This window comes from Candida dubliniensis, chromosome R, assembly GCF_000026945.1.
Source record: "Candida dubliniensis CD36 chromosome R, complete sequence".
Taxonomy (NCBI): Eukaryota; Fungi; Ascomycota; class Pichiomycetes; order Serinales; family Debaryomycetaceae; genus Candida; species Candida dubliniensis.
Window position 1 is genome coordinate 1,972,978 of NC_012867.1, and position 27,999 is coordinate 2,000,976.

A 27,999-nucleotide genomic window follows, 5' to 3' on the forward strand; every position below is an offset into this window, starting at 1 on the left:
CTTGTTGTCTATATTTGTATATTTGTATGTTTTATTCTTTTATGTCTTGGATAGATAATTTTTGTAAAATCTTTACGTATTTTTATTTTTTTTTTTTTTTTTTTTTTGTTTTAATAATAAATAATCATAATTATATTAATAACGATTAATAGTAAAAAATCTAATTGAAGTTTGTTTTATCTTTTGTTTTTGAAGAAAATAATAATAATAATAATAATAATAACATTTCATATAATAATATATTTTAAATCAACATATAACCTCTATCTATACCAATTTTATATTTTCTAATCAATCTTTATTTTTCCCCAGTTCACTCTTTTACCATAAATTTTTTTTTTTTTTTTTTCTTTTCTTTTTGTTGTTGTTGTTAGCATTTTAAGCAAATTCCCAATTATATATATATAAATATATATATGTACTTGTTAACACCCAATATCAATTTCTCCACATAATTCAACCCGTCGACTAGTTGAAGAAATATATATTTTATAAGTCCCCGTTTGTATAATCCATTGTTGAGATTCAGAATCCCATATACTTAAATCTCGATGTAAAATATTGAAATATATTTTTGTTGATTTCCCTGATTCTAAAAACACTTTTTCAAATCCTCGTAATACTTTAGGTGGTGATATTAATAATGTACTAGGAAATTCAATATATAATTGACTCACATATCCTCCTTTGATTTTACCAACATTTTGGATTTCAACACTAACTTCATATAAAACTTCCCATAAGGCAGGATTACCACCAAGAGTACCACCAGCTAATGGAGGTGACGTTGCTTGATCAGGATTATAATCTCCAGGATATTCAAAAGTATCTTCTTCATCAATCAGTCGCACATTCTCATTATATAAATATGGATATATATACCCAGGATTAGGATCAAAATCATCATGAGGGAATAATGCATCTTCAGGATCACAAACATCATCTTCCACAGTTTTAATAATTGGTAAATATTCCATAGGATAAGGCAAATATTCCGAAGGTGGATTGATTTCATTGATCTTTAAATTGGAAATTTTGAAATTGGTAAAAGATAATCCATATCCAAATTCAAATCGAGGTTTAATATTATGTTTATCGAAAAATCGATAATCTAAATAAATATCTCGATCAAAATTATCTTGAGGTTCCATATCACCAGCAGTTAAATCATCAATAATTGGCACATAATGTTGTCTTTTCCGAGCTATAGTAAATGGTAATTTCCCTGAAGGATTAACATCACCAAATAATACATCAGCAATGGCCTGACCAACAAATTGCCCTAAAGGTGGTGCAAATACTACTGCAACAACATTGTCATGTTCAATCCATCGTTCCATATTAACCGGCCCCGTTGATGAAACAACAACCACTGTTTTATGACATTTATCAGCAATTTTTTCAATCAATTCATCTCCATTATGCCATAACGACAAGTTTTGTCTATCTCCAAAATTTTTTTCAAGATACACATATCCTTCACCAGAAAATGAATTGACAAACACAATTGATAGATCAGCATAATCGGCTAAATCAGCATTAGTTTCACAATCCCAGTTATCACGACAATAATCAACAACAATGCCTCGTTCTCTGGCCTTTCGGGCTATTGCCTCATAGGGGGTGATTACAAATGGATTCCCAACAGCTGCTGACCCCCAACCACTTGTCAATACACCATTTACACATCTCTGGTCTTTGCAATTAAACCCCTTAGAGTCCGGTCCAGCACCTTGTCCCGATATGAAGAGTCGTCTCACCCCATCATTTTTATCAATTGGTAAATTGTGTCCACTATTTTTAAGTAAAACAATGGCTTCTCTTGCCACTGTCAATGCAGTATTATCACTAAATTCAGAACGAGCTTCCACATGCCAGTTTTTTTGCACTATGGGACCATAATGTTGATAAGGAAACTCTTGGCCATATGTATGATGAGTCCATGAGCTAAAATTAGGTATATCATCTTCCAGTGGTAATTGAACATTCTCAAGAGCGAAAAAGGGAGCCAATATTCTCATTACCATATCGTTTAATCGCTCTTGACTAATGGTACCATTGTACACAGCACGAGTCAATAATGGACCCCAATAAGATTTCCCCGTTAGCCAATCGTCAAACACTTCTCCAGGCATTGTCATATCTAGTCCAGCAAGTACAGAACTGACCCCAGTATGTTGAGCCCCCCAATCAGATACTACAAATCCTTGGAATGACAATTCGGCTTTCAATAGATAATTCAACAAATACGAGTTTTCACAAGCATAAGTATTGTTGATACGGTTATAGGCACACATTACACTGCCTACTCCCGCTCTAACAACATTAGCAAATGGCCAAAGATAAATCTCGTGCATTGCTCTATCACCGATATTGGCACTAAGTGAACATTGAAGACGATCCCAGTCATTTTCATCCCATTCTCCAACTTGTCGAAAATGTTCTTGTTCGTTACCAACTAAATGTCTTGCTGTTGCTATTACACCTTCATCCTGTAATCCTTCAACTGTGGCAGCACCACCAATTCCTTGCAAATATGGATCAGCACCAAATGACTCCCAGTTACGACCTGCTGCTGCTTTCAATCCCATGGGACCAATCACTGGACCCAAGGCGATATGGACTCCCTTTTTCTTATGTTCTTTGCCCATAGCTTTTCCACGAAGATACATTAATCCTTTATTAAATGTGGCACCAGTTGCTAATCCTGATGGGAAATGTGTGACAAAATCAGTAAATCGAACTCCATTAGGACCATCTTGAAGACAAAGATTGGGGATTCCTAATCTTGGAACACTGCCAGTATTACCAACACAAGGACCTGACCCCCATCCAGTGCCTGTTGTCAAATTGACTTTTTCAGCAAATGACATTTTCTCAATCAATTTACGGGCTTTGTCAAAAGCTTTTTGCCAGGCTCCTTCAATTCTACCGCCAAGAGCTTAAAAAATGAGTTTTTTTTTTTTTATCTTAGTATTAATATAATATTCAAGTGGGAAAAGGGCAATTATCAGTTTAATACTTACGTGAAGGATAATAACCTTCAGAACAAAAATAATCTTCTTGATCATCAGTTATAAATAATGGAGATTCAGCATGACGAGATCTTTTTTGAAGAGATAATGGTTGATTCTTGTGATTGATTGAACTGGTTAAATTGGTGAATTTTGAACTCAAACTAAAACTTATAGAATCGTCATTCTTGGAAATGGTTTTATGAATCAAGGTGATGAATATTAATAGATTAATCAAGAACATAATTCAATTGTTTGGCAATTATTTTGTGGTTGCTGAAGCGGTTAAATAGTTGAAGTTTTTTTTTTTTTTTTTTTACAACCATTATTTTTTTTTTTTTTTCCTTTTCTTAAACACAGCTGTTATATGTCTATCAAAATTACGACTATACACATTGTAAACCTCTGGATCTTATTTGAAGAATTGGACGGTTGGAAGCTTTATAGAAGTATTCCAAACTGTTTGTCTTATAGAAACTATCTAAACAAACCTATACTTGTTTGACTACAAAAAACACAAGAATTATAATATAACCACAATTTGTACATTATATACTCGTATATATATATATATATATATAACGAAATCCCGAATTATATATCAGTAAGGAAATAATTCAGACTTATTTCCTATATTTGAAATGGGTGAGTAGGTTAGTAATATAATCAACTATGAATGTTGATGTTGCTGAGTAGCCCCAAATAATTCCAATGGTTTGGTTTTGCTAATTAAAGGCTACGGAGGATATTCACAAGTTATGACAAATTCATAATTTACCACATTTGAACTAAATTCATCAAACTCCATTGCCTACATTGTATTCTATTAAGCTGTTTCATCAATTAAGTCAAACATTGCTATTTCGCACTAAGTTGTTAGCTTTATGGACTAGCTACGTCAAGTTAAACTAGAAATGTAATTTTTTTCTACAAATGAGGTGAAAGCAATCATCATCATCATCATCATCACCCAACACTTCTGGTTCGCCAATTAATAAATCCAACCTTGTTTTTTGTTGTCTTGACGATCTGCAAATTTTACAGACCAACAAATCAGCTAGAATAGCCTAGTGGGATTTACCATTGCAAGCTTCTCTTGTAGTTTAACGGTCAGAATACGCGCTTGTCACGCGCGTGATCGGGGTTCGATTCCCCGCAAGAGAGTAATTTTTTTTTGCACCAATAGACTTCTCTTTTTTTTTATTTTTTTCACATCTTTTTCTGCCTCAAAATTTTGGATTTCACAATTTTGTTCAATTGGAAATTCTACTAACTTCCATAAATGTGACCATTGGGGTTTTATCATAATTATGGAGTCTTTTCTTTTTGTAAGTCATTAAGAAACGCAAAAGATATGAACAAATGGTTGAGTTATCAGTACAATAAGAACCACAAAATATCTTACAATGTTAACAGTAAGTGATTGAACAGAATAAACTCTTCTTAGCCATAATTAGCAAATTAACAAACACTGTTATTTGAAAAGAAAGAGATTTAGAATCCTCGTCTAAAATATGCATAAAGAGAACAGTTTGTTGCTGTTACTTTCTTGTTTCTGCATCAAAAAAGAATAAATAAATATGTTATTGGTTAGGCAAACCTAATCTATGCATATCATGGTAACACCACTTTCTTAGTTTTTTTTTTTTCAAAAAGGGTTTTGATTGTGAATTTTTAATGTTTACAAAAAGAATGGAGATTGTCTAACAGTTGATAGAACTAAGGGGTTGAGGTATGATAACAGCAAATACTGGTGATCAAACAAAGAGAATTATTATTATTAACACCAGACGCAGGTGGTGGCGGTGGTTGGAACAAGAAAGAATGAGGAAGAAGAAAAAGAAAGAAAAAAAAAAAAAAAAAAGGGGGGGCTGCGGCAGAGGGGACGAAGATTTAGTTGAAAAGGAGACAAGAAATAAAAACACGAGGCCAAAAAAAAAAATTACGCCAAACAAGAAAACACAACAACAACAACAACAACAACATAAAAAAAAAATAGGGAAAGAAAAGAAAAGCAAAGCTCAAAAAAAAAAAGGGACAAAAAAAAAACCACTCATTCTTGTTTCATTTTGTATTGCCCTTTAGTAATCAATCGTATTCACATAACACACCCTTTCTTACTTACAAGGTAATTTAACAATATGGCTACTACACCTGAAGGTATGTTCTGAAATAATTGAACAGTACCCTGAGACTATAATACTAACAACAATAATAGTGACTTATTCCAATGACAGACGTAATCACCCCCGAAATAGATTTGCTTGGGTTAGAAGATTGATGCAAGGTCAAAATAGAACTGCTATGAATAACCATACCAACAGAAGAACATCTAATAATAACACTAATACTAATAACAATAGCAATGATACCCATAACAACAACTACACCAACGTGAACAGATCTCGACATTCCAATAGACAATCTTCCCAGTCAAGAAATAGACCCGTATCAAACAGAAACCAAGATAATATCCCCAATACAGAGTTGGTTGAAAATCACGATAACAATCCAACTCAACAAGAACAACTTGAACAAGAAAACAACATCAACAATGTGGACAATGAGGATGAAGGGGAAGAAGGAAATTCATTAGATGTGATGAGTGATCAGATCAGTGATAATGTTAGTACAACTCCATTGAAATCAATAGTGTCAAGCCAGTCTACAAAATCTCCATCTATATTGAGTGGCGATGCTCTTAATGATCAGACTTCTTTGATTGCATCAACAGCAGAGACTTCATTAGCTCCAAGTGTACAAACTCCAACTAATTATACCTTTCTTCCCACAATTACTACTAGTCTAACTAGCACCACATCGTCTTCATCGACTACTACTACAACAACAAATACCACCACCAATAACAACAACAACAGCAACAACAACAACAACAACAATAACAATGCTGCGATTGTTAATAATAACAACAACAATAATACGATTTTGCCAATTACATTCAACGCAAGTATAGGTGGTCAGGACCGTGATAGTGAGTCAATAGTGACGTTAGCTAGTTCTACGAGAAGAATAAGAAGAAGAAGTATTGATACCAATTGTAGCACTACAGGTATCCCGCCAGCTTCAATTATGGAAACATTGAGTGTTCATCCTGGTGGTGGTACTAATGCTAGTACTTATGCTAATAGTATTAAAACCAGTAATGATGACCAAAGTTTCTTTGAGGAATCTCGAGGTCCTTAAGAGAAATCAAACTTATAAAGCAACAGAGTATATATACAAGAAATAATAGGGGGAAATTGGAAAAAAAAAAAAATAAGGGATCAACTAATGCTTAGATTGTAGGTATATAATTTTATAGGTTTTAAATAATGGTGGTTTGTTCTTTTGTGATAATTAATTAATTGATGATGATTGATAGTTTTGAGTTTATTCAAGGGAGTAATAGCATCCAATAAACCTTGGTATTTCTTCATTAGGAGGAAGTATTTAACCTTGATTTGCTTAGTTCCGTCCATTGAGTAACAATTTTGAACTTGTCTGCTTGAGAATGTGCTGTTCTTAATTCCATCCTCACCTAAATTTTCCTTCAATTGATTCAAAGATAAACCACCAGTAATGGGCGTATAATCGTGGCATTTGCCTCAATTGGTAGAACCAGGAAATAAAAAAATTTTTTTTTTTTTTGGATCGGCATTCTTTTCTTCTTTTTTATACCAACAAAAAAAAAAAAAAAAAAATCATGTACGTAAGTAGCTCTAGTTTCAAGTTTAACTGGTGCAAGTTTCCATTTCAGACGGTACGCAATAGTTAAGGTTGTTCATTCCTAAAAATGAATAGACATCGTTTAAACTATGGCGGCATGAATTTTGAGTTACTCTGCGTTTTTTTCTTCTTCTTTTATAGTTTTCTCTGTACTCAAGTCACAAAACACAGGATTTTTTTATAAAATTATTATTAATTCTGATTAATCAAAAGATTTCACACCTCAAGTCAACAATATAAATAGAGGAACAAATTTCCTTTGAAAAAAAAAAAAATTCATTAACAAAAACAACAGCCTAATATATTCTCATTCTACTTATTTCTATAAACAATCAAGTTCATCATCACAACATAACAACGAAACAAACAATGCAGTGAAGTTCATCAACATAGCATCACCACAAGACACCAGCCTCAAGAATTGGAACTTGTTGATAAAACAAATAATAACTATGACAACTTTGATACCCTTTATCTTCAGCAAAGGCTGCGTTCTTTGAGTGGATGAACAACAAATTCAATAGTCTGTGCTATTTTAAGCGTACCCACAACGCCAATTAGCAACGACTACATCGTGAAGGAGAGCTTGCTCTTTAAAAGGAGATTTCGTCTAATGTAATAAAGCATCATTAATCATCAGCGTGACTGAACATCAGATTGAACAAATGATGTGGAAGAAAGACGACTATACCAAGCATTGATAGATATTTGTTGTTGTTGTTCCAGTAGATGATTGATGGTATTGATATGTATATATATAGTTGTTGTTGATTTAATATACATATATACTTTTTAAAAACATTTTTACACGTTTATATAGACAAGATTTGTAAGCCGGGTCAATGTATTCCAAAAACTGACACTATTACTACTACTTTTACTTTCTACTTCTACTTCTGATTGAAAAATGTTAAAAGTGGTTCTTCTTCGTTTGTTGAGTCCGAATCAAAAACAGAATTCCAATTTCCAAGGGATGAACGAAAAAGACACGGAACCAACTTTTTGAGGCGATATATTACTTCCGGAGGAATAGTAGTGGTGGTCGTGTTGGTTGATTGATTGGTGACTGTGACCGCCTTGGAAAGTTTCTTTGGTAACAAGTTGGAGTTTCTTTTTATCTCGTTTATACCTTTTTTTTATTCTTTGCAAATAAACCCTCTGGTACTACTTCTAGTTTTGGAAGAAAACTAAATAACCAGCCTTAATTTTTTATGGTGCAGAATGCATACATGTAGTTTGTTTGTTTGATTGATTGTTTGGTTATGGAATCAATTTTTCTTTCTTTCCGAATTTTGCAATTCTTCCGTTAAAAGAAAAATTTTTTTTTGCATCAATTAGGATGTTTCTTTTTTTTTTGTGTGTGTGTCAGAGAATTGTGCCACCCCCTGTTTTTTCTGCCAATATTCCAGAACAAATATTTCAATCATTCACCTGACGGGTGGTCACATAAACCTGTTCGTTTAAGTTTGAGATGGGTATGTTGGGATGGGGCTCTTTCAAGAAATATTTTGTTGAACAATTGTGCAAGTGAAGCCCACACACGGCATTTTGTAAGGGCTCACTTTTACACATTGTGTGAAGTGAATAAAACCACACTATGGATCTCCATACATAGGGCATGTCCCAACACAAAGAAAAATATATGAGAATACTAACAATTGGTTGATTGATGATCCAACAACATAATTTTGGAATCCATAAAGTAAAAAAAAAAAAAAAAAAAAAAGACGAGTTTATTATTAGGCTATATGAGAACGCAAGAGATATTGAGATGCCAGGGTTATTTCCATACTTCCCAGATTACAGCACAGAGCTTACTAAGAAATTTTATACAGCAAAACTAGAATATACAAAGGATCCACCAATCTTTCTCAAATGAACAGGTTTCATCTGACAAGACCAACTTGAATGAAGTTGCTTCGCCTTTCTTAGATGGTTTGATACTTTATCCTGATCAATTTAGTTCTTTTCTTTTCTTTTCTTTTATATATAATTAAATAGTGATTATGTTGTGAAATATATTTCATTTTGATATTGGTCTTTAAGCTTTTATTTTGTGTGTTCGGTGCACATTGATGAAGTTTAACTAATGCTTCAAATTGGCCATTTGTTAATTTATTGGTCAGAATTCAATTCAACTCAACTCACTATCTTATGTCAAGTAAATAACCATTTGATTATTATATTTGTTTATTTTTCAGAGAACATTGATTGATTGATTGATTTCAACACTCTACATTTTGAAAATTAATATAAACACAACACAATAATTTAAAATATTCTATTACTATAAAAATCAAAAAAAAAAAATATACCATCTAAAGTGGTATAAACGCTAGTTATTTAATGTATAGTTAGTAGTAATTAAATTACATTAATAGTAATTTAATTAGTTTAGTTAGTAGTAATTGAAGTACAATGGTTTTATTTCTAATCAGTTAAAGTAAAATCATTCAAATACATCGTGTCCCGGAAAGAACTTCACAACGAACAACTATGGACACAGTATCATTCAATAAAAAAACCGCATTTTTGTTAATTAGAACTCATTAATTAATTAATCAATTAATTATATTTCAATAAATGGTGGAAATTTCTCACCTCTTTTATATCCTATTTCTGAACCACACCCCAGCATGTAATGTATGTTGAATATTCCCCCTTCTACTGCAAAAAAAAAAAAAAAAAAGACAGCCAAGGCGGCAGCAGCAATGAATTCATCACCTTATCAAGATTATAAACATTCCCTAAACCCTCCCCAAGTATATGAAGAATCCTATTTTATCCTATCCAATGGGAACACATTATACTTATTTCTGTTTTTCTCAATGCAGAGTATTGCCTCTAAGTATCTGAAATTAGGCAATAATAATAATTTCATGTATCCCAAGCAAGAAACCACCCGCCTTCCTCCCCCTCTCTATTCCCAACCAACCCTTTGATGAAAATTCTTGGAATTCCATAAATAAAACACCAAAAATAGCAAAATAAACAAACAAAAAAAAACCCAAGCAATCATTGCAGTTGTAGTATTATCCTGGTATGCGCGTCTTCAATCAGCCAATACGTTTAATATTGCTAAAGTTGGTTGGTTGGTTGGTTGGTTTGCTGGTTTTTGTCTTTACAACCATTGACTAATTTGACAACTACACAACAGAATGTTTGAAGAGTTTTTCTCATTCTAGTTTGCTCCTATTCCGGCAGAATATCTCCTCAACTAAACATACCATCATAATCATCATCAACGCCACGTTGGCAATTTCAAATTCCAAGAATTTACAAAATATGCGGTATATGTTAGAAATATTGCCATGTTTACAAATAATAATAATAATAATAATAATATACCACACATTCTGAATTAACCCAACAAAAATAGAAAATAGAATAATAACAACGGGATGATAGGGAAGGGATGGAAGGGATGGAGGGGGGGGGAATTTAGTCACATTGCTCATTTTACTTATTAATTATAAATACTTCAGAAAAGGAACCATAAAAGAAACAAATGAATTATTTTGGAAACCATGACAATTTACACATATTAAAGGTTTTCTTTCATCACATTTTATACTTCTTCCATGTTTTTTTTTGCAACGATTGGGGACCTAGTCCGGGTTCGTCTTTTTATAATTCGACTATAAAAATAATTAAATAATGGTTGCAAAAAAAAAAGAAAAAAAAAATTGATTCTTGTGGATTTCTCACATGTCTCTTCTTAGAATTTGAAATCTAAGAAGAGTTACTAACGAATAATATACCAACATAGAATTAAAAATTAGAATGTATTCTATTATTAGCGTATATTCTTTTTTTTCCCCTTTTTTGTTATAGTTTATAATATATGTTTTTTTTTATTATTGTGTTTGTTTGTTATATCAATTTACAAAATATGTAGAATGTGGTTCCAATTTGATGCTAAAGAGTTTTTTTTTTTTGTTGCAAAAAATTTCAATCTTCTACAAGGTATCAATTAATTAACTGCTACTTTCAGAATTCTAGAATTCTCATCCTCTCATTGGTTGTTGCTTGATGAGCGACAAGTCAATATTGCTTTGGAGTTGTTGTTGTTGTTACTGTTACTGATGTTGTTGTTGTTGTTGTGGGACTCATTCTCCGAGCGCGATTATATAAGCTAGATTTTAGTCATTGAGCATCTTAGAAATATAAAAAGACTATAAGAAGTCAGAAAAATACTCCATCTTTTTTTTTTTTTTTTTTTTTGGAATAGACCAATCCGATAATACCTGTCATGGAGTTGTTGAATTTCTTTCTTTTCAATTTGGGTGTTGGGATGATCATTGATATTTGTTTCCGTAAATACTACTGTCATTGAGTCGTGGCATTCGACTCAAATGGAGAACAGACTACATTACCAATTTAGCTTGAGTTAGTTAGCCCGTCAAGGTAACCATATAATATGAAATGACAATGTTTGGAGTAAATGGTAAGGTGACTAATTAGAATGTATTGTCGGCAATGGTTTTTTATATCATTTGTCTTAAATGGAGTAAATCATAGATTCACGGAATGTTGTGAAATTAGCCTCATAGCCTTTTTTACAAATTATAGGATTAGAATATATTAGTGCTAACGAAATATATTCTTTTGATTTATGTGTATACTAGATATAATAGTATATTTTCAAGTTTAGTTTATACAAAAATTTACAAATGTAAAATTTTGAACTGAATTTCTCTCAAGAATCCAATCAAGTCAAGGATTGACTAGGTAAGGTCACTTGGTGTAATAGGGGATATATAATAAGCCTGGGATAAATGCTAGGAATTCGATTTTACAACAAATTGAACTCCTCAGTTGGTTGTTCTTTAATTGAGCAGTGTTCCACGTTTGTTATTGCTTGCTTGCTTGCCTCTAACAATAACACCAGCTGAGGTGTGGTAGTAGCATCAATAGTTGCAAAGAGAAATGAACAAAAAAAAAAGCGACACACATACACGCACATGGTAGCAAAGAGAGAGAGAAAAAGAAGGCACCATTATTGCAGTTACGGTCGTTGCGTGTTTTGGTTTACAATTTGTATCTATTGATTCCGAGTGTTTCCTAGAGCGACTTGTAAGTAATTCTATGCTGTAATCGTAAGATCATAACTTCAAAAAGGGTTATTAGAAGAAGAAGAAGAAGAAGTTCAAAACCTAAAATGGTACTTCTAAAACAAAACAAAATAAATGCCTAGAAATGGAGACCAGTCTCTTTATCATGTAGGTAGGGTAGCGGGTAGACTTACTCTTTAATGGGAACCTCTGACTTCTGGTTATTGATGATGTTGTTTTTTGAACGGAATCGGAATTGCTTTGTCGGGTTGATGAAATGAAATGAAATGGTGATAATAATTGTTCTCCCATTGAGACAAGAAGAAGAAAATCATTATACAGGAACAAGCATAAAAAAAGAACAACGTATCTAAATAATAATAAAAGTACATTAAAATAAAACATTCTATACATTAAAAGGAAAGTAAAAATAAGAGAGAGAGAAAAGAGAAGAGAAACTTCCTCGTCCTCCTCGTCCTCCTCCCCCCCGTTCCCACCTTAAAACTCAATCAATGAGAAGGTGAATATGCAGATGGTGAAAATGAAGCAGCTGAGGCGGCATTAAATTTTCTTCTAACTGGTAAAAATTCTATATCATCTTCAAATGATTTAGAAACATAGTATCTCATTCTAATACTGTTGATACTATCGTTGAAATTGAAATATATATTAGGGAAATTATTATTATTATTGATATTGTCGTTGAGGTTAAGGTTGAGGTTGATAATGTCTGGACTTGGGGTAGTTGTTGTTGTAGTTTTAATTGTAGGTAAAGTAGTATTACCGTATTGATTAGTTTGGTCCATTATTAACAAAAAAAAAAAAAGAAAATTTGTCTGATCTGGCTATGTTGTTGGGCGGTGTATATGTGAGTGTGAGTGTGTGAGTGTCTATATATGCGTGAGTATGTAACAACTCTCTAATGTGGTGGTGGGTATATGTATTGATGTGTAAGAAGTTGATATCTGAGATTAAAAAACAGAAACTAGAAAACAAAAACAAAAAGGAAGGACAAAAAGTTAAAATTAAAAATGGAAAATTGAAAATGGAAAGGGCGATCTAGCGAGGATTATATTTTAATCTGAGAAAATTGTTGAGAAGAAGTTTTGTGGTGTGTATGTGTGTGTGTGTGTATGGAATTGTGATAATCATGAAATTTCAGAATGAGCAAAGAAAAGAAAAGAAAAAAAGAAGTGCAAATTGAATGACGTTTAATAATTTGTTAACAAAAAAAAAAAAAAAAAAGAAATTTAACAAAGAAAAAGTGCGTGTGGATTGATCAGAAAAATAGGGGCAAATCTCACATTTCTTTTTTCTTCCATTCTTATTATTAGCAATTGATTGATTGTAATTTTTTTTTTTTTTGATCATTAGCCCACTACCATTGCTGGTATCAGTCCGCCTTGAGCAATTGTTCGTGTACTCAAACCAATAATGTTTCTTATCAGCGGGAATCTCTAAGTTGTTGTTGTTGAGGTGTGTCCTGTTTATCTCCATGGTTAAATCTCCCAAATAGATTCCCCCCCCCATTTTTTATGCTCAGTAGCAATACTAGATCTAGCTAGTATAATTATCACAGGATTTATCTTTGATGTATTGATAAGATCTACCCATCACTAGGAAGTGAGTTTAGTACATTTCTACCAAGAAATCTTAAACAATATTCATCATCACCAGTTGTTTGAATATTTCGTTGGTGGGGTGCCCGTGGTCGGGCGGGCGGGACAACTCACTTTTTTCTCACTGCAGCAATCTATTTTTGGTTCTATGAGTATTGCGCCCCGCACGCAGCAGCACCCCCACCCCCCCCCCCCCCCCCGCTCCCATTTCCTGATACTGTCAAATAATGATCAAATTTCCCTAGTTCACAGCCAACACCTTTAGCTATTGGAAATAGATCAAAGTTTAACATTACTTGGAGGGACTCAATGTACATCTGTGTGCTAATTGTTGACTACTACTATTAAACAAGGTTTTGTTAATAGCAGCATTCCACTAATTTCCTCCCCCCCCCATTGAACGCTTAGTCACAACTAAGATAATGTCTACCAATCAAAATGTCACTATTTTACTAATCTAACAAGCCTCATACTATTTTTGGTGAATAAATCATCCTAACTAGAACATCAATCCATCTATTTAATACTGGAAAACAACTTACAAGCTTTACAAGTGATTGTTGATTTGACTTTAGTGGATTGTGCTACCATATGCATGTTTTTTTTTTTTTTTTGCATTCAAATATTTGTCTTCATTGTTGATTCCAAATTTGGCAATTATTCTTGTAAAGAAACAGGGATCCTTACCAAAAAAAAAAAAAATGAAACTCCACTACTTCATTGGTATACCGATTTATATATATATATATAGATAAGTTGGAATATCTATTATGTTTTTGCAGTAGTTTTAATAATACACCACATTCATCAATCATGGATTGCTTTTTCTCAGCGACAACATTACAAACAAATTTCAAAAAACCATTAATTGAACAATATAATAATAAATCCTATAAATATATTCAATTAAATAATAATGGGTTAAAAGTATTATTAATATCTGATCCTGGTATAAATAATCATTTCACATGTTCAATGACCATTGAAGATTTTGGTAGTTTTAATGATCCAATGAATTATTTAGGTTTAACTCATCTTTTAGAACATTTAATAATTTTCAATCATTATCAATTTATTAATCAATTGAAAAAAATGGGTGGAGATATTAATGGGTATACTATGGGTGATTTTATGAATATATATTTTGATGTAATGATAAACAAAAAAGAAGAAGAAGAAAACAAAGAGGATAATGAAGATGAATATTATCATCAATTGAATTCAATATTGATAAAATTTAGTCAATTGTTTAATCCAAGTACAAAAAATAATAATGGTGGTATAATCATGGGTAAGGGTAAGGGTATGGGTTTAGGCAATATGGTTAATGATAAAAAATTGATTATTGGTGAGATTAATTCAATTAATGAAGAACATCAATTGAATATAACTGATGATGATAAAATATTATATCATGGATTAAGATTATTGAGTAATGTTAATCATCCATTCAATAAATTTGCCACAGGTAATAAATCAACTCTTTCAATAGAAAATAACAACAACAGCAATAGCAATAGCAATTACAATACTAAAAAACTATCATTCAATCAATTTATAAATAAATTGAAATTGAAAAATTTATTAAATAATCATTTACAATATTTTTTACAACCTTCAAATATGATATTAATTGTGAAAAGTAAATTATCATTAATAAAATTACAAAATTTGGTGATTAATAGTTTTCTGAAACTTAAAAATAATCAAAAACTAGCATTATTAAGAAATATGTCACTCATAGATTCACCACCACCACCACAACAACAACAACTTTTCACGAAATATAATCAAATATTACATATCTATCGAAATGGAAATGGTTCAAATTCATCGATTTCTTCATTATTAACAAATCATCAACAAAGATTACAAACTATAAAGATTCGATTAATCCTTCCATTAACATTAAGGAACAACAATTATGCAAATTCTTTATTATATGAGAATATTTGGTGTAATTTAATTGGTGATGAATCAATTAATTCCTTAAGTTATTATTTAAAGCATCAACACCAAAACCAACAAATCAATTTAATCAATTCAATATTTGTATTTGGACAATATATTTGTAAATTAAATAAATTATTATTAATTGATATAACTACAACCAATAATCAATGTCAAAAATTCATAACATCTTACTATAATAATAATAATAATAATAATAATAAAACCAATGAAGGAAAATTAAATATTGTTATAAATCATTTAATTGATAGTATTTGGAAATTTATTAATCAATTAATAGATAATAAGAATAGATCAATGTTGATCAATTGTTTAAATCAATATTATAAGATTTTTAAATTTAATTTAATTTTTCAACAAGGAGGAAATGAAGGATCATTAATTTCAAATTGTAAGGCACAATCTATTGATGAAATATTAAATTTATCAGAATTATTGATTTATAAAGATATTCCAATTGAAGATTTACCATTAGGAAATAAATATCCACTTCAAAATAATGATGATAATAATGATGAAAGTATTAATGTTGATGAATTTATTTATCAAACTACAAAAATTTTTGATATTAATAAACTTAATGTTATACTTATGACTATTGATTCCTCTAATACTGGTAAAAATGGGAATCTCATTAATACCAATTATGATTCATTTAATAATAATGACAGCGACAGTGGCGGTGGCGGTGGCGGTGGTGACAGGATACCTATTAAGACTGATCCATATTATTTGTTTGATTATAGAATAGATGTGTTTGATATTAGTAGAGACATTTATAATTCAATGTTGATATCCAAATATCCCTATTTTGAAATATTGCAATCAACTAAAACCACCACCACCACCACCAGTAATGACGATGATGATTTATTTATCCCATTTACTAATTCACAATTAGATAATATTGTAATCAATAATAAATCAATTTATAAACAACTGATCCTGACCTTGCTATCGCTACCAAGTGTGCCACCCTTAATTAAATCACCACAATTAATTTTAAGTAATTCAAATCATAAATTATGGTATATTAACAAACCTAGTAATGGAATTGGATCTATGTTACCCCTGCTGTCAATTATCACCAAATTTAATGCAATTTTAGATATAACAACCATTTCTTTTCAAATAATTATTGATGATACTATCAATTATAATCAAGATGCTGATACTGATGCTGACGATGATGATAATTTCATTGATATTAAAATTAAGAATTTTATAATTATTGAATTAATTGGAGAATATTTAGGTAAATTTTTATATTATGAATTTTATAAAATTTCTCAATATTATTTATATTCATGGTCAATTCAATATAATCATTTAATAAATTCATCAATAACAATTATTTTACTGGGACCAAATTCAAATATTCATAATGTATTATTAAAATTTATTCAATATATTTATCAATTATTATTTAATGCCACCACAACAACAACAAAAAGTAATGATTATGGTAATAGAAGAATTATTGATTATAAATTATTGGTTGAGTTGAAAAATAAAATACGATTCAAATATAAAAATTATAATAATGAAAATGAAAATGAAGATGAAGATAGAATAAATGATGGGGATGATTGTTTGAAGAAAATTATTGATAGTAGTATAATGATATTAGAAAATGATATTTGGACAATTGAACAAAGAATAGATGCATTAAATTTAATTGAAATTAATGATATTATTTGTTTAATGAAAGTTATTGTTATTGGTAAAGATTATATTTTTACAAATGTTTTAATATCTACTTCAATGGATAATTCTAATGTGAAAAAATTAAATCAAATAATTATGAATCAATGGGATAAAGATAAATCCACAAAAATAACTAATATTTTAAATCCACAATTGAAATCATTAAGTAGAATTTTGATGCCTGGTGGAAATGAATTATTTAAATATAAACAAAATACTAGTAATATCAACAAAAATGTTGTGGTTTATAATTATATTCAAATTTTCCATCAACGGAGACCTCCTCCTCCTCCTCCTGCTGCTCCACCTACATCGTTGTTAACTGATACTAGATTAGATCAATTTTATTATAAATTCATTTTATTTAAATTCATAAATTATTTCATTCAACAAAAATTCAATTATCAATTTCGAATAATTAATCAAATTGGATATATGATTTATTCAGGGATAAGAATCAATAAACAAACAATGGGATTATATTTTTATATCTCAACAACAACAACCAAAAATGGTTCTAATGACATCATTTATCAAAAAATTTTGGATCAATTGAATCAATTTTTATATCAATTAGAATTAGAATTAGAATTAGAATTGGAATTGGAATTGGGATTGACATCTAATAATAAAACCCAATCAGGAAAATTATTAGAATATATTGAATCATTCATTAATTTAATCAATAAAAGAACCCATAATAATAACCCCTACAATCATGAAGATATTACCACCAACATTTACAATAGTAGTATTGACGATGATGAGACTATCGGTGGTGGTGGTGGTGGTTATGGTGGTGGGTTACCAATTAATTTATTACTTGAATCATCAACTAATCATAAAAGTGATAATTTTAATATTTCTTCTACTATTTCTTTATTAAAACATCAAATATATTGGGAATCAATAATTACTGGGAATTATCAACAACAACAACAACAACAACAACAACAACAACAACAACAAAAGAAAGAAGTAACAAGGAAACTTAATATCATTAATTTATATGAAATTTTAACTCCAAAAAATATTATCAAATTTTATAAATCAAAAATATCAATAAATTCACAATCAAAATCATCAATTTCAATAGTTTTACATTGATTGAAACTTCCACCCGCCTTGTCCACACACCAGAAATTAATAACAATTGTGCTACCAATCGTACATACCCTTTGAAGCAAAACCTGCAAAGACTAGTTATGTAATAAAATATTAGATATTAATATAGATTTACTCTCTAAAAAGAACGAAAACTCTTACAATAGCATATACAAAGAATGGTTAAATTTAATAAGTCAAACAAAAAAAAAAATGGTCGTGTGTTATTTACCAAATAGCAGCAAGAAGATTTGAAGATTTTGAAAAGACCATTGGTTTTTAGAGAGGAAAGAAATTATACAGTATATATATTATTATAACTAACATTGATTCAAAAAAGTTTTCATCAATATAAAGATCTTTATTGGGTATTTTAAAATTATAGACAGAATAAATATTTATCAGCATGGAAGTTGACAAGATAGATCATGAAATAGAGGAAGAACTAGTAGAAAAGGAAGAGGAAGAAGAGGATGAAGTTTATTATACTCCAGGACCTAAAGAATTATATGATGTCAGATTAAAAATATTAAATTATTCATTGAAACAATCAGCTAATCGATTACAAAAACTTCGTCAGCTAAAACAATCTGCCACCACCACCAAAACATCGACCACCACTACAACCAAAATACCATCACAAGATGAAATAAATATATTAAAATCAAGACGACAATTAAATTCAAATCTATCAAAATATGAAATTTATGGATCTCAATTCATACCAGGAAATACAAGAACAATATCAAATATCAAAATATCTAATAATGATAAATATATTGCTTGTGGATCATGGGATGGTTCAATAAATATATTAAATAATCAAGATTTATCAATTTTTAAAACAACATCAACATCATCATCATCATCATCATCATCATTGTCACAAGTTTCACATACTGAAAAAGTATCAGGTTTAAGTTGGAATAATGATAGTAGTCGATTAGTATCAGGAGGAAATGAAGGAATGATTAATATTTGGGATGTTAATGACAATAGTGATGATGATGATAATTTATTATCATCAATAGTTTCAATTAAAGCGGCTCATAATGATAGAATTACGAAAACAATGTTTCATCCAATTGATAATCTTATTATTTCTACATCATTTGATCAAACTTGGAAATTATGGGATTTGAATAAATTATCACCACCACAACAACAAAATGACCCACCACAATGTTTGATGGAACAAGAAGGTCATTCTAAACCAGTTTTCACAGGATCAATTCATCCTGATGGTGGATTATTTATGAGTGGTGGACTTGATGGTATAGTTCATATTTGGGATTTACGATCAGGTAGATCAATTGTAACTTTACAAAAACACATGGCTGGAATATATTGTTTAGATTGGTCACCTAATGGATATCAATTTGTTACTGGTAGTGGTGATTGTAGTTTAAAAATTTGGGATTTAAGAAAACTTGGGAACAATAATAATGAATTATATTCTATACCTGCTCATACTAAATTGATTACTGATGTTAAATTTTATCATCAAGGTAAAGATGTAATACAGAAACAAAAACAAAAACAAAAACAACAAGAACAAATATTGGGACCAGAATTTAATAATGGGAAATTTTTGGTAAGTTGTTCATATGATGGTGATGTTAATATTTGGTCAAGTGATAATTGGATTAAAATTAAAAGTTTGAAAGGTCATACTGATAAAGTAATGAGTTGTGATATTAATAGTACTGGTGAATGGATAGTAAGTAGTGGTTGGGATAGATCAATAAAACTATGGAAACAATAGAGAAGTAAAAGAAAGGAGGGGGGGGGGGACGGGGTTATTGATATGAACTCATTCGGTATATGTTTTTTTTTTGGGTAGGCCAAGAACAACTATTGTTAATATTTGTATAAATAAATAGAATAGGATAAATATGGAATTCTTGAGTTCACTCTTGTAATCTATATAATATGTTATATAATTCCATAATATTGGGGTTTAAAGGGGTCCCCATTTGAAAAATGTTTGGGTAAAGGATTGGAATAAAATCTTGAAGGGAAAAAAAAAAAAACCAAATCAAAACAAAAAAAAAAAAAAATTGCACCAATTATTTCAACTCAACTTTATCTTCAATTGAAAGTTATAAATTATATATCAAACAGTTTAACCTTTCCATCAACGTATTACCATTACCACCACATTCCAGTCTTGCAAAAAAAAAAAAAAAAAAAAATGGATTTACGGAAGATTTTGGATACAACTCCTGAACCACCAATCATTGAACCTGATATTCCAAATATCAATTATTCTGGAGATTATCAATTACCTACACCAATGTATGATTTTCAAAAAGAATTAACAGATCAAATCATATCATTACATTATCCTGATATTTTGAAATATTGTGAATTAAATGATCGACGAAATATTATTGTTAAATCATTAGATATTTGTCTTGAAAATTGTCAATTAGTTAGTAATCATCCTTATTTATTAATTGATCATTATATGCCGAAAAATTTAACTTTTAAACAATTACCGGATAAATTAGCTGAAACTAGTGGGAAATTTAATGTTTTCAAAGATTTAATTAATGTTTTAATCAATGAAGAAAATAATTATCTGGTTAATATTGGAGTTGTTATTAATAATAAAAAAAATTTATTTGATTTAATTGATGCTATATTATTAGGATGTTCTAGAACAAATAATAATAATGTAACGGTGATACGATATTCTGGTAATAATGTTTTACGAGAATCTAAAAAGAAAGCTCAAAATAAAACTACAACAACTGCTACCACTACTAGTAACACCAAAAAGACTAAGAAGAAAGCTGCTACTACTACTACAAACAATCAAAAGAATTCTACAACGGAGGAAATTGAAAAAAAGACATCAACGATTCATTTAATTCCTCATGATGGGAAAATAAGTAAAGGTAAACCAAATTTAGAAGAAGTTAAATTTGATTTACTAATAGTTTTCGATGGTTCAGTTGATACAGAAAGTGATTTTTTCAAATCATTAAGAATTCAAAATCGGATTGTAAAACTGAATCGAGGTCGTCCTCCGACTCGTGGTCATCCTCCGACTCGTGGTAGACCTCCGACTCGTGGTAGACCTCCGACTCGTGGTCGGCCTCTGACTCGTGGTAGACCTCTGACTCGTGGTCGGCCTCCTCTTAATAGAAATTCCAGTAGTAGTACCACGACCACCACGACCGCCACCACGACCGCCACCACGACCGCCACCACGACCGCCACCACGAAGACAAATTTACCACCATGTGCTATTATTAGATTAGTACCAACAAGAACTATTGAACATGTGAAACTTTATTATGAACAAGATAAAGATCAACCTGATTATTTATATAAAGTGATTTCATCAATTGTTTGTTTACGAGATTCTATTGGAGAATTAGCACCAGATATTTATCCAATTTATCATCAAAAATTGACTTATTTTTCCGATAGATTCTTTGATAAATTGTTTCAACCACCATCTACCACCAACACCACCACCAACACCACCAACACCACAAAAAAGAGAGGTAAGCAGAAGAAAGAAGATAAACTCAAATACCCTGGATGGCCATTACCTGATTTACCCAAGATTGGTAAATTTACTATTCAAGATGTTGAACGATCATTATTAACTGAAGCTCGATTTCATTATACTCCATATGATTCTAATCCTAATTATTTAAATAATGATAATTCATCAAGAGATAAAAAAGATGAAATAAAACCAACGTATTATGAACTGAAAAGATTAAAACTGGAATATATTACTAATCCATTGAAAAATTCTTATGATATGTTAACTGGGATTTCTAGAGGAACCAATCATGAGCCCAAAATTTTAACTCATAAATTGATATTACAATTAAATGAGGCATTTATGAAATGGGATCTATTGAAGAAAGAAGTTGATTCATATAATAGGTTTCATAATGATGAATGGCAAAATAATAAAGTTGGTAGACGAGATCATATATTGAAATCAACTATGGAAGGAATTGAAAATGATGTAAAACAATGTCAATTTCGAATTGATTGTACTAATAAATCCATAATTAATAAATCCCATGAATTAGAAGAAATTAAATCAGAAATTAAACAAAAACAATTACAATTAGAAAATTTTAAATCCAGCAACAGCGAGAGTACCACCACCACCACCGCCGCCCCCAGCACTGGTACTAGAAAGGAGAAGAAATCCCAAAGAAAGAAACTTAATAAACCTGAACAAGAATGTGAACGAAAACAACAATTTATTAATAATCAATTTAAAATATGGGAATTACAAGAACAAATGAATGATTATATTAATAAAATTGAATTAAAAAATAATGAAAATGAATTTGCTTTACAAGAATATAAAAATAGTTTAAAATCAATTGATGAATCAACTAAAGAAATTGAAATTATAACTAATCAATATAATAAGAATAAACGGAAATTTGATGAATTAATGGAAAATCAAGTACCATTTGATAATAAACAATTTAAAATTAAAAAAAGGAAATTGTTGAATAGAATTAAACATCAATCAATAATTAATGAATCATTAAAATTTAAGTTAAATAATTCATTTAGATTTTTAAATGATACTAAACATTTGAAAAAGAGGAAAGGTCGAGGAGGAATAACTGGCAAATAAAATAAAATGAAATTGATAAAAGAAGAGGATTGAGTTATTGATATAATTTAGTAAATGTGTTTATTTGTAGATAATTTAGAATGGTGTATAGATTAGAATTAATCCTTATATGGTTTTTGCATTAATGTAGCATAATAATGATAATAATAATCTTATCTTATCTTATCTTATCTTAAGGTTTTAATGATGGTTCCTTTAAAATCTTCTTGTTGATAACTTTCCTATTACTATCAATTGATATAATCAAATTTTGACAATTTTTAATTCCATAATCACATAAATCTTCATAATATAATAAATAAATTGGCATATATCGATTAATAAATTTAATAATTTCATCATCATTATTCATCCCAATTGTTAACCCTTTTTCTTTTGCCGATTTAATTAATTCATGTTCTTGTTGTAATCTCCAAGGATAAACATTAATTATTTCATTAGTATGGAAAATTATGGAAATTTTGAAGAATGGCCAAATCATCGATTCATAATTTTTCAAATTATTATTGATTTCTTGTAAATCATATAATTTAAATGATTGTAATGATATTCCTTTAGGAGTTATTGGTGATGGTGAAGAGGTTAAATATTTTAATTGTAAAATGGTAGGATCTAATGAATAAAATCCATTAAACCAACCTTCAAAAATAATTATATCTATTGGTGTTTCAATTAAGGTATAATTATCAATTGATCGATCACCTATTCCATTAAATGCTCCTTTATTATAACTTGGTATTTTAATCACTTCCCAACCACCATTAGATTGTTTGCACTTTTTGTAATTATTGATCAATTTATTAAATGTATCACTTAATAATGTCAATTCATGAGTTCCTGGTAATCCTCTACCTTTTAATAATGGATTTTTTGTGGTATTATTAAGTTTATCTTGATCAGATTTACATAAATAAAAATCATCCATTGAAAATTGAATGGTATTTAATTGATATGGATGATGATGTTGATGATATTTGGATTTTAAATAATTATATAATTGATTAGTTAAATATGATTTACCTGATCCTTGAGGTCCACTAATATTAATAATTAATGGTTCATTGAAATCATATTTTTGTATTTGATCATCTATGAAGTCAGTTGATATAGATAAGGTGTCATCCATGAGGCCCTGCAAACTTGTTGAAGAATATTTTATGGGTGGTGATGGATGTGTTTATGTTTGTGGGGCAGAAGAGAAGATCAAAAAATATCAACAAAAATCCAAAACCACAATTTTCATTTCTTTTACCCGGTTTATATTTATATATATATATACGTATTTAACTATTCATGAGGCCAATACAAGTATTTCTTGAATAAACTGTCTAATTATTTATAAGGCCAATACAAGAATTGCTCTATCAAGCAATACTTCTTTCTTTAGATAGCTTTTAATTCTTTTAATTTTTCAATTAATTGATCAACATTTTCAACTTTAACACCTGCTTGTCTACTTGGAGGTTCTTCAATTTTCAAAATTTCCAATTTATTTTCAATTTTATCAATACCTAAATCTTGTGGTTTCAATTTATTTAATGGTTTCTTTTTAGCTTTCATAATATTTTGTAATGATGCATATCTTGGTTCATTTAATCTTAAATCAGTAGTTATAATCATTGGTAATTTACTTTTCAAAATATCTTCACCACCATCAATTTCTCTAGTGACAAAAACTTCATTATTTTGATCAGGGTTAATTTCAATTTTTGATGCATTGGTAGCTTGAGGCCAATTCAATAATCCTGCTAATATTTGTCCAGTTTGATTAAAATCATCATCAATTGATTGTTTCCCTAAAATAACTAAATTAGATTTCTCCTTTTCAACAATTTTTTTAATTAATTTAGCAACTTGTAATGGTTCAACATCATTATCAGTAGTTGTTTCAATTAATGTAGAATTATCTGCTCCTTTAGCTAAAGCAGTACGTAAAATATCTTGAGATTTTAATGGACCAATTGAGACCGCATGAATATTTTCTACTAAATCTTGATTATTTTCTCGAAGTCTTAATGATTCTTCTAAAGCAATATCACAAAATGGATTAATACTGAATTTAACTCCCTTGGTTTCTATACCAGTACCAGTTTTGTTGATTCTTGGTTTAATGGCAAAATCAATAACTCTTTTCACAGGTACTAAAATTCTCAATTTAGAAGACATCTTGGCTGGTTGGTGGGTTGGTGATTATCTTCCAGATTTAAAAAAGAATTGATGAATCACCGAATTGAATTTTTTTTTTTTTTTTTTTTTTTTTTGCTTTGCTTTTGTTGGTTCTGTTGAAAAATTGAAATCTTCAATAAATTCTCACTCATTACGTCCTCCTATATCGGCTTTCATGATTTGTTTTAATAGCAGATATATTCAATTACGATATTACGATATTTTATTCTTTCTTTTTTTTATCACAATAAACCTTGTCTTAAACCTATAAATATTAGAAGTAAACAGTAAACAGTAAGCAGTAAAGCATGTCGGCACTCTACCCCCTTTTTTTTTTTATTCAATATTTAATGGTGACCGAGTTCTAGCTTTCATTCTCTCAATTCTAGCTTTTAATTGCAATGTAACTTCAGCAGCACGTTTCCAATCAGCTCCATTATCAATATCCATTGATTCTCGACGACTAGATGATGTTAATGAACTAGTACTACTACCATAATTAACACTAGAACGGAAACTATTGGTAGGTCTTGAAATATTCATGCCAGTAGCACCAATAGGAGCACCAGGAGTATTAGTGGTGGTATTGCTATGGAAATTAGGATTAGCTGCACCACCACCTCCAAGATTATTATTTTCTTCACCACCAATTGATAACCGTTTAACTCCTGTACTAATATCACTAGGAGCAAATTTACTAGGGCTTGGTTTATAAAAACTATTTCTGGAATTATTACTACTACTAATATTACTTCTTTCAAATGCAAGATTGGATTGTTCTAATCGATTAATTTCTCTTTCTTGTTCCAAATCTTTAATTCTATAATTTGCCTTTTCAAGTTCTGATTTCAAATTATTTATATGGGTATCCTTATGATTAGTAGTAATGGTGGCATTTCTTTTTTCATTAGATAATTCACGTTTAATTGATTCAATTTCTTCTCGATAATTATTATTAGATTCTTCTAATAATTTAATAGTTTTCAAATGCAGTTCTTGTTGGTTTTTATAATTTTGAACTTCTTCTTGTAATTTAGTTATTTGTTGTTTTAAAAGATTCATTTCTTCCATCAGGGCACCAGATGTAGGTGTTGGTGGTACTTGTTGCGACAAGGACGACACTTCTCCAGAAGAATCTTGTGTGGCGTTTGTAGGTGGTCGCAAATTGGGGATATTTGGTTTAGCTAATGATCTAGCAGTCATTCCTCTTCCATTTTTCACTTCATCACGTTTAGCAGGAGAACTTGCAGTACGTTTTGCAGGAATAGTCGAAGATGCACCACTAACTTTTCTATCTTGTGATTTAGAAGACGATGATAATGATGGTGGTGGTCTCATTGTTGAAGAAGAAGCTCCACCAGCAGTACTAACATTTCTTGATCCACTAGCAACAGAAGACAGCTTACTTGTCATAGTTGTTTTCACTTGAGCAGTATTCTCATAATAATCATTAATCTTGTTTTTCCTATTTTCATCAACTTTTTCAAGAAATGGATTCAATTCTCTAGGGCCAGTTATTTTCATTAAAGTACCAATCATTTCTGTGGCAGCTTGACGAATTGGTTCTTGAGATTCCGATAATAACTTTATACCAATTTCCATAATTGCATCAATTTCAGAAGTTTTCGGTGGTACTTTAGTTGAAGATAAACATCTTTTAACAAAATTAGCTGAAGCAATTTTATTTTGCGGGGTTTTCAATTTCATCCCATTAATTGCTTCATCAAGTATCCCATTACCAAACCCTGATAATTTGAAAAGTGCATCCAATACATTATCTAACGCCATGGCCACAGCAGGTTTCTTTTCTTTAAGTCTTTCCACCACTGGAGCTAAAACCACTGGTTGATACCGGGAGAATTCATCACCTAATCCTTTAATAACAAACTCAATACAATTAGCCGCTAATTGGACAACTTGAATATTGGCATCATTCATACATTTGGCCCAAATTCTCAACACAGGTAAATAATCATCAGTAGTAACTAATTTAGGAGATTTTTCTAAAATGGGGATTATCTCTTCCAAAACTTCTTTTCTATCTTTCCATTTAGATGATGAAATTCTTGTTTCAAAATCACTAGGGAATTTATTTAAAACTTCAACTGGATCAACAAATTCTAATGGATCATATTCATTATTATCTTCAGAAACACCACCATTGGCATCTGACATTTCAACATCATCGATATCACCATCTTCACCTGCAGCAGCAGCTGCTGCTGCTGCTTCTTGTTCTCTTCTTTCAATTTCTTCTCTTTGCTTTTTAGTATACCTTTTTTGTTCTGGGGTTTTCCCCTTTTCCTTTTCAAATGCTGCTGATAAATCTTTTTGTTGTACTGGTTTTAAATCTGAAAATAACGCGTTGATTAATGCATCACCCATCCATCTATATAGTTCAATAGTAAGTTTGGTAGTTTCATTTCTAACATTTTTATCGGCATGAGCAAATAATTTACTTAAATAAGGAACAATTGGTTTAGGTGATATAATTTTACAACCAAAATTTTCAATAATTGACGCCAAACAATTTACACAACCGGTGACTAATTTAGGTAATCGATTAGTTAAATAAGGTAAAATATCTTCCACAATAGAATTTGGATCATTAGAAATTTCAATCATTAATAAAATTGATTCAATACTCCATTCTTTAGTGTTTTTCCTTGATGATAATAACCCTTTTTCACAAATTGATCCAACTATACCTAAATTTTTCAATTTTGATACATTGGCGGCATTACCACCAAAAATTAAAAATTTATTAAAAGCATTATAACCAGTTTCTTGAGCAACAACATTAGAATCAAGTAACATTTTTTTTAAATTATCCAAGGGGAAATTAATAAAAATTGGATCCATTTCATTACGAGAATTTTCAATATTGGTTGCTAATTCTTCATAAGCTTGTAATCTAACTTTCCAAACTTTATGAGTTAATCTTTCTTCTAATGATAAATTAGAATAATCTTCTTCTTCAGTAGACATGATTGATAGTTAGAGGGGAT

General features: G+C 30.1%; 8 protein-coding genes and 1 non-coding gene across 9 annotated transcripts, besides 2 other annotated features; 5 read left to right on the forward strand and 4 right to left on the reverse strand. All coding sequences in view use genetic code 12, as the record gives it.

The window, feature by feature from the left end:
* Positions 1–425: 425 nt before the first annotated feature.
* CD36_34710 (beta-D-glucoside glucohydrolase, putative) lies at positions 426–2,873 on the reverse strand (the record flags this gene model as incomplete). The annotated part of the gene is made up of 1 exon (XM_002422368.1): positions 426–2,873. The coding sequence occupies one exon, from the start codon at positions 2,871–2,873 to the stop codon at positions 426–428; it is 2,448 nt and encodes an 815-aa protein (XP_002422413.1).
* Positions 2,874–3,697: 824 nt separating this feature from the next.
* Positions 3,698–3,974: a mobile genetic element.
* A 132-nt stretch (positions 3,975–4,106) lies between these two features.
* tRNA-Asp (GTC) lies at positions 4,107–4,178 on the forward strand. Its single transcript has one exon. It is a non-coding gene; the product is annotated as a tRNA-Asp (tRNA).
* Positions 4,179–5,155: 977 nt separating this feature from the next.
* On the forward strand, positions 5,156–6,218 carry CD36_34720 (conserved hypothetical protein; the record flags this gene model as incomplete). The annotated part of the gene is made up of 2 exons (XM_002422369.1): positions 5,156–5,174; positions 5,233–6,218. 2 exons carry the CDS (start codon positions 5,156–5,158, stop codon positions 6,216–6,218), a joined length of 1,005 nt encoding a protein of 334 aa, XP_002422414.1.
* Positions 6,219–11,067: 4,849 nt separating this feature from the next.
* Positions 11,068–11,298: a mobile genetic element.
* Positions 11,299–14,226: 2,928 nt separating this feature from the next.
* On the forward strand, positions 14,227–18,198 carry CD36_34730 (protease, putative; the record flags this gene model as incomplete). The annotated part of the gene is made up of 1 exon (XM_002422370.1): positions 14,227–18,198. One exon carries the CDS (start codon positions 14,227–14,229, stop codon positions 18,196–18,198), a length of 3,972 nt encoding a protein of 1,323 aa, XP_002422415.1.
* Positions 18,199–18,601: 403 nt separating this feature from the next.
* Positions 18,602–19,960, forward strand: CD36_34740 (U4/U6 small nuclear ribonucleoprotein, putative; the record flags this gene model as incomplete). The annotated part of the gene is made up of 1 exon (XM_002422371.1): positions 18,602–19,960. The coding sequence occupies one exon, from the start codon at positions 18,602–18,604 to the stop codon at positions 19,958–19,960; it is 1,359 nt and encodes a 452-aa protein (XP_002422416.1).
* Positions 19,961–20,389: 429 nt separating this feature from the next.
* Positions 20,390–22,825, forward strand: CD36_34750 (histone deacetylase complex subunit, putative; the record flags this gene model as incomplete). Its single annotated transcript, XM_002422372.1, has 1 exon — positions 20,390–22,825. One exon carries the CDS (start codon positions 20,390–20,392, stop codon positions 22,823–22,825), a length of 2,436 nt encoding a protein of 811 aa, XP_002422417.1.
* Positions 22,826–22,997: 172 nt separating this feature from the next.
* On the reverse strand, positions 22,998–23,951 carry CD36_34760 (kinase of unknown function, putative; the record flags this gene model as incomplete). Its single annotated transcript, XM_002422373.1, has 1 exon — positions 22,998–23,951. One exon carries the CDS (start codon positions 23,949–23,951, stop codon positions 22,998–23,000), a length of 954 nt encoding a protein of 317 aa, XP_002422418.1.
* A 257-nt stretch (positions 23,952–24,208) lies between these two features.
* CD36_34765 (probable electron transfer flavoprotein subunit beta, putative) lies at positions 24,209–24,991 on the reverse strand (the record flags this gene model as incomplete). The annotated part of the gene is made up of 1 exon (XM_002422374.1): positions 24,209–24,991. The coding sequence occupies one exon, from the start codon at positions 24,989–24,991 to the stop codon at positions 24,209–24,211; it is 783 nt and encodes a 260-aa protein (XP_002422419.1).
* A 336-nt stretch (positions 24,992–25,327) lies between these two features.
* On the reverse strand, positions 25,328–27,979 carry CD36_34770 (microtubule-associated protein, putative; the record flags this gene model as incomplete). The annotated part of the gene is made up of 1 exon (XM_002422375.1): positions 25,328–27,979. One exon carries the CDS (start codon positions 27,977–27,979, stop codon positions 25,328–25,330), a length of 2,652 nt encoding a protein of 883 aa, XP_002422420.1.
* Positions 27,980–27,999: the final 20 nt, after the last annotated feature.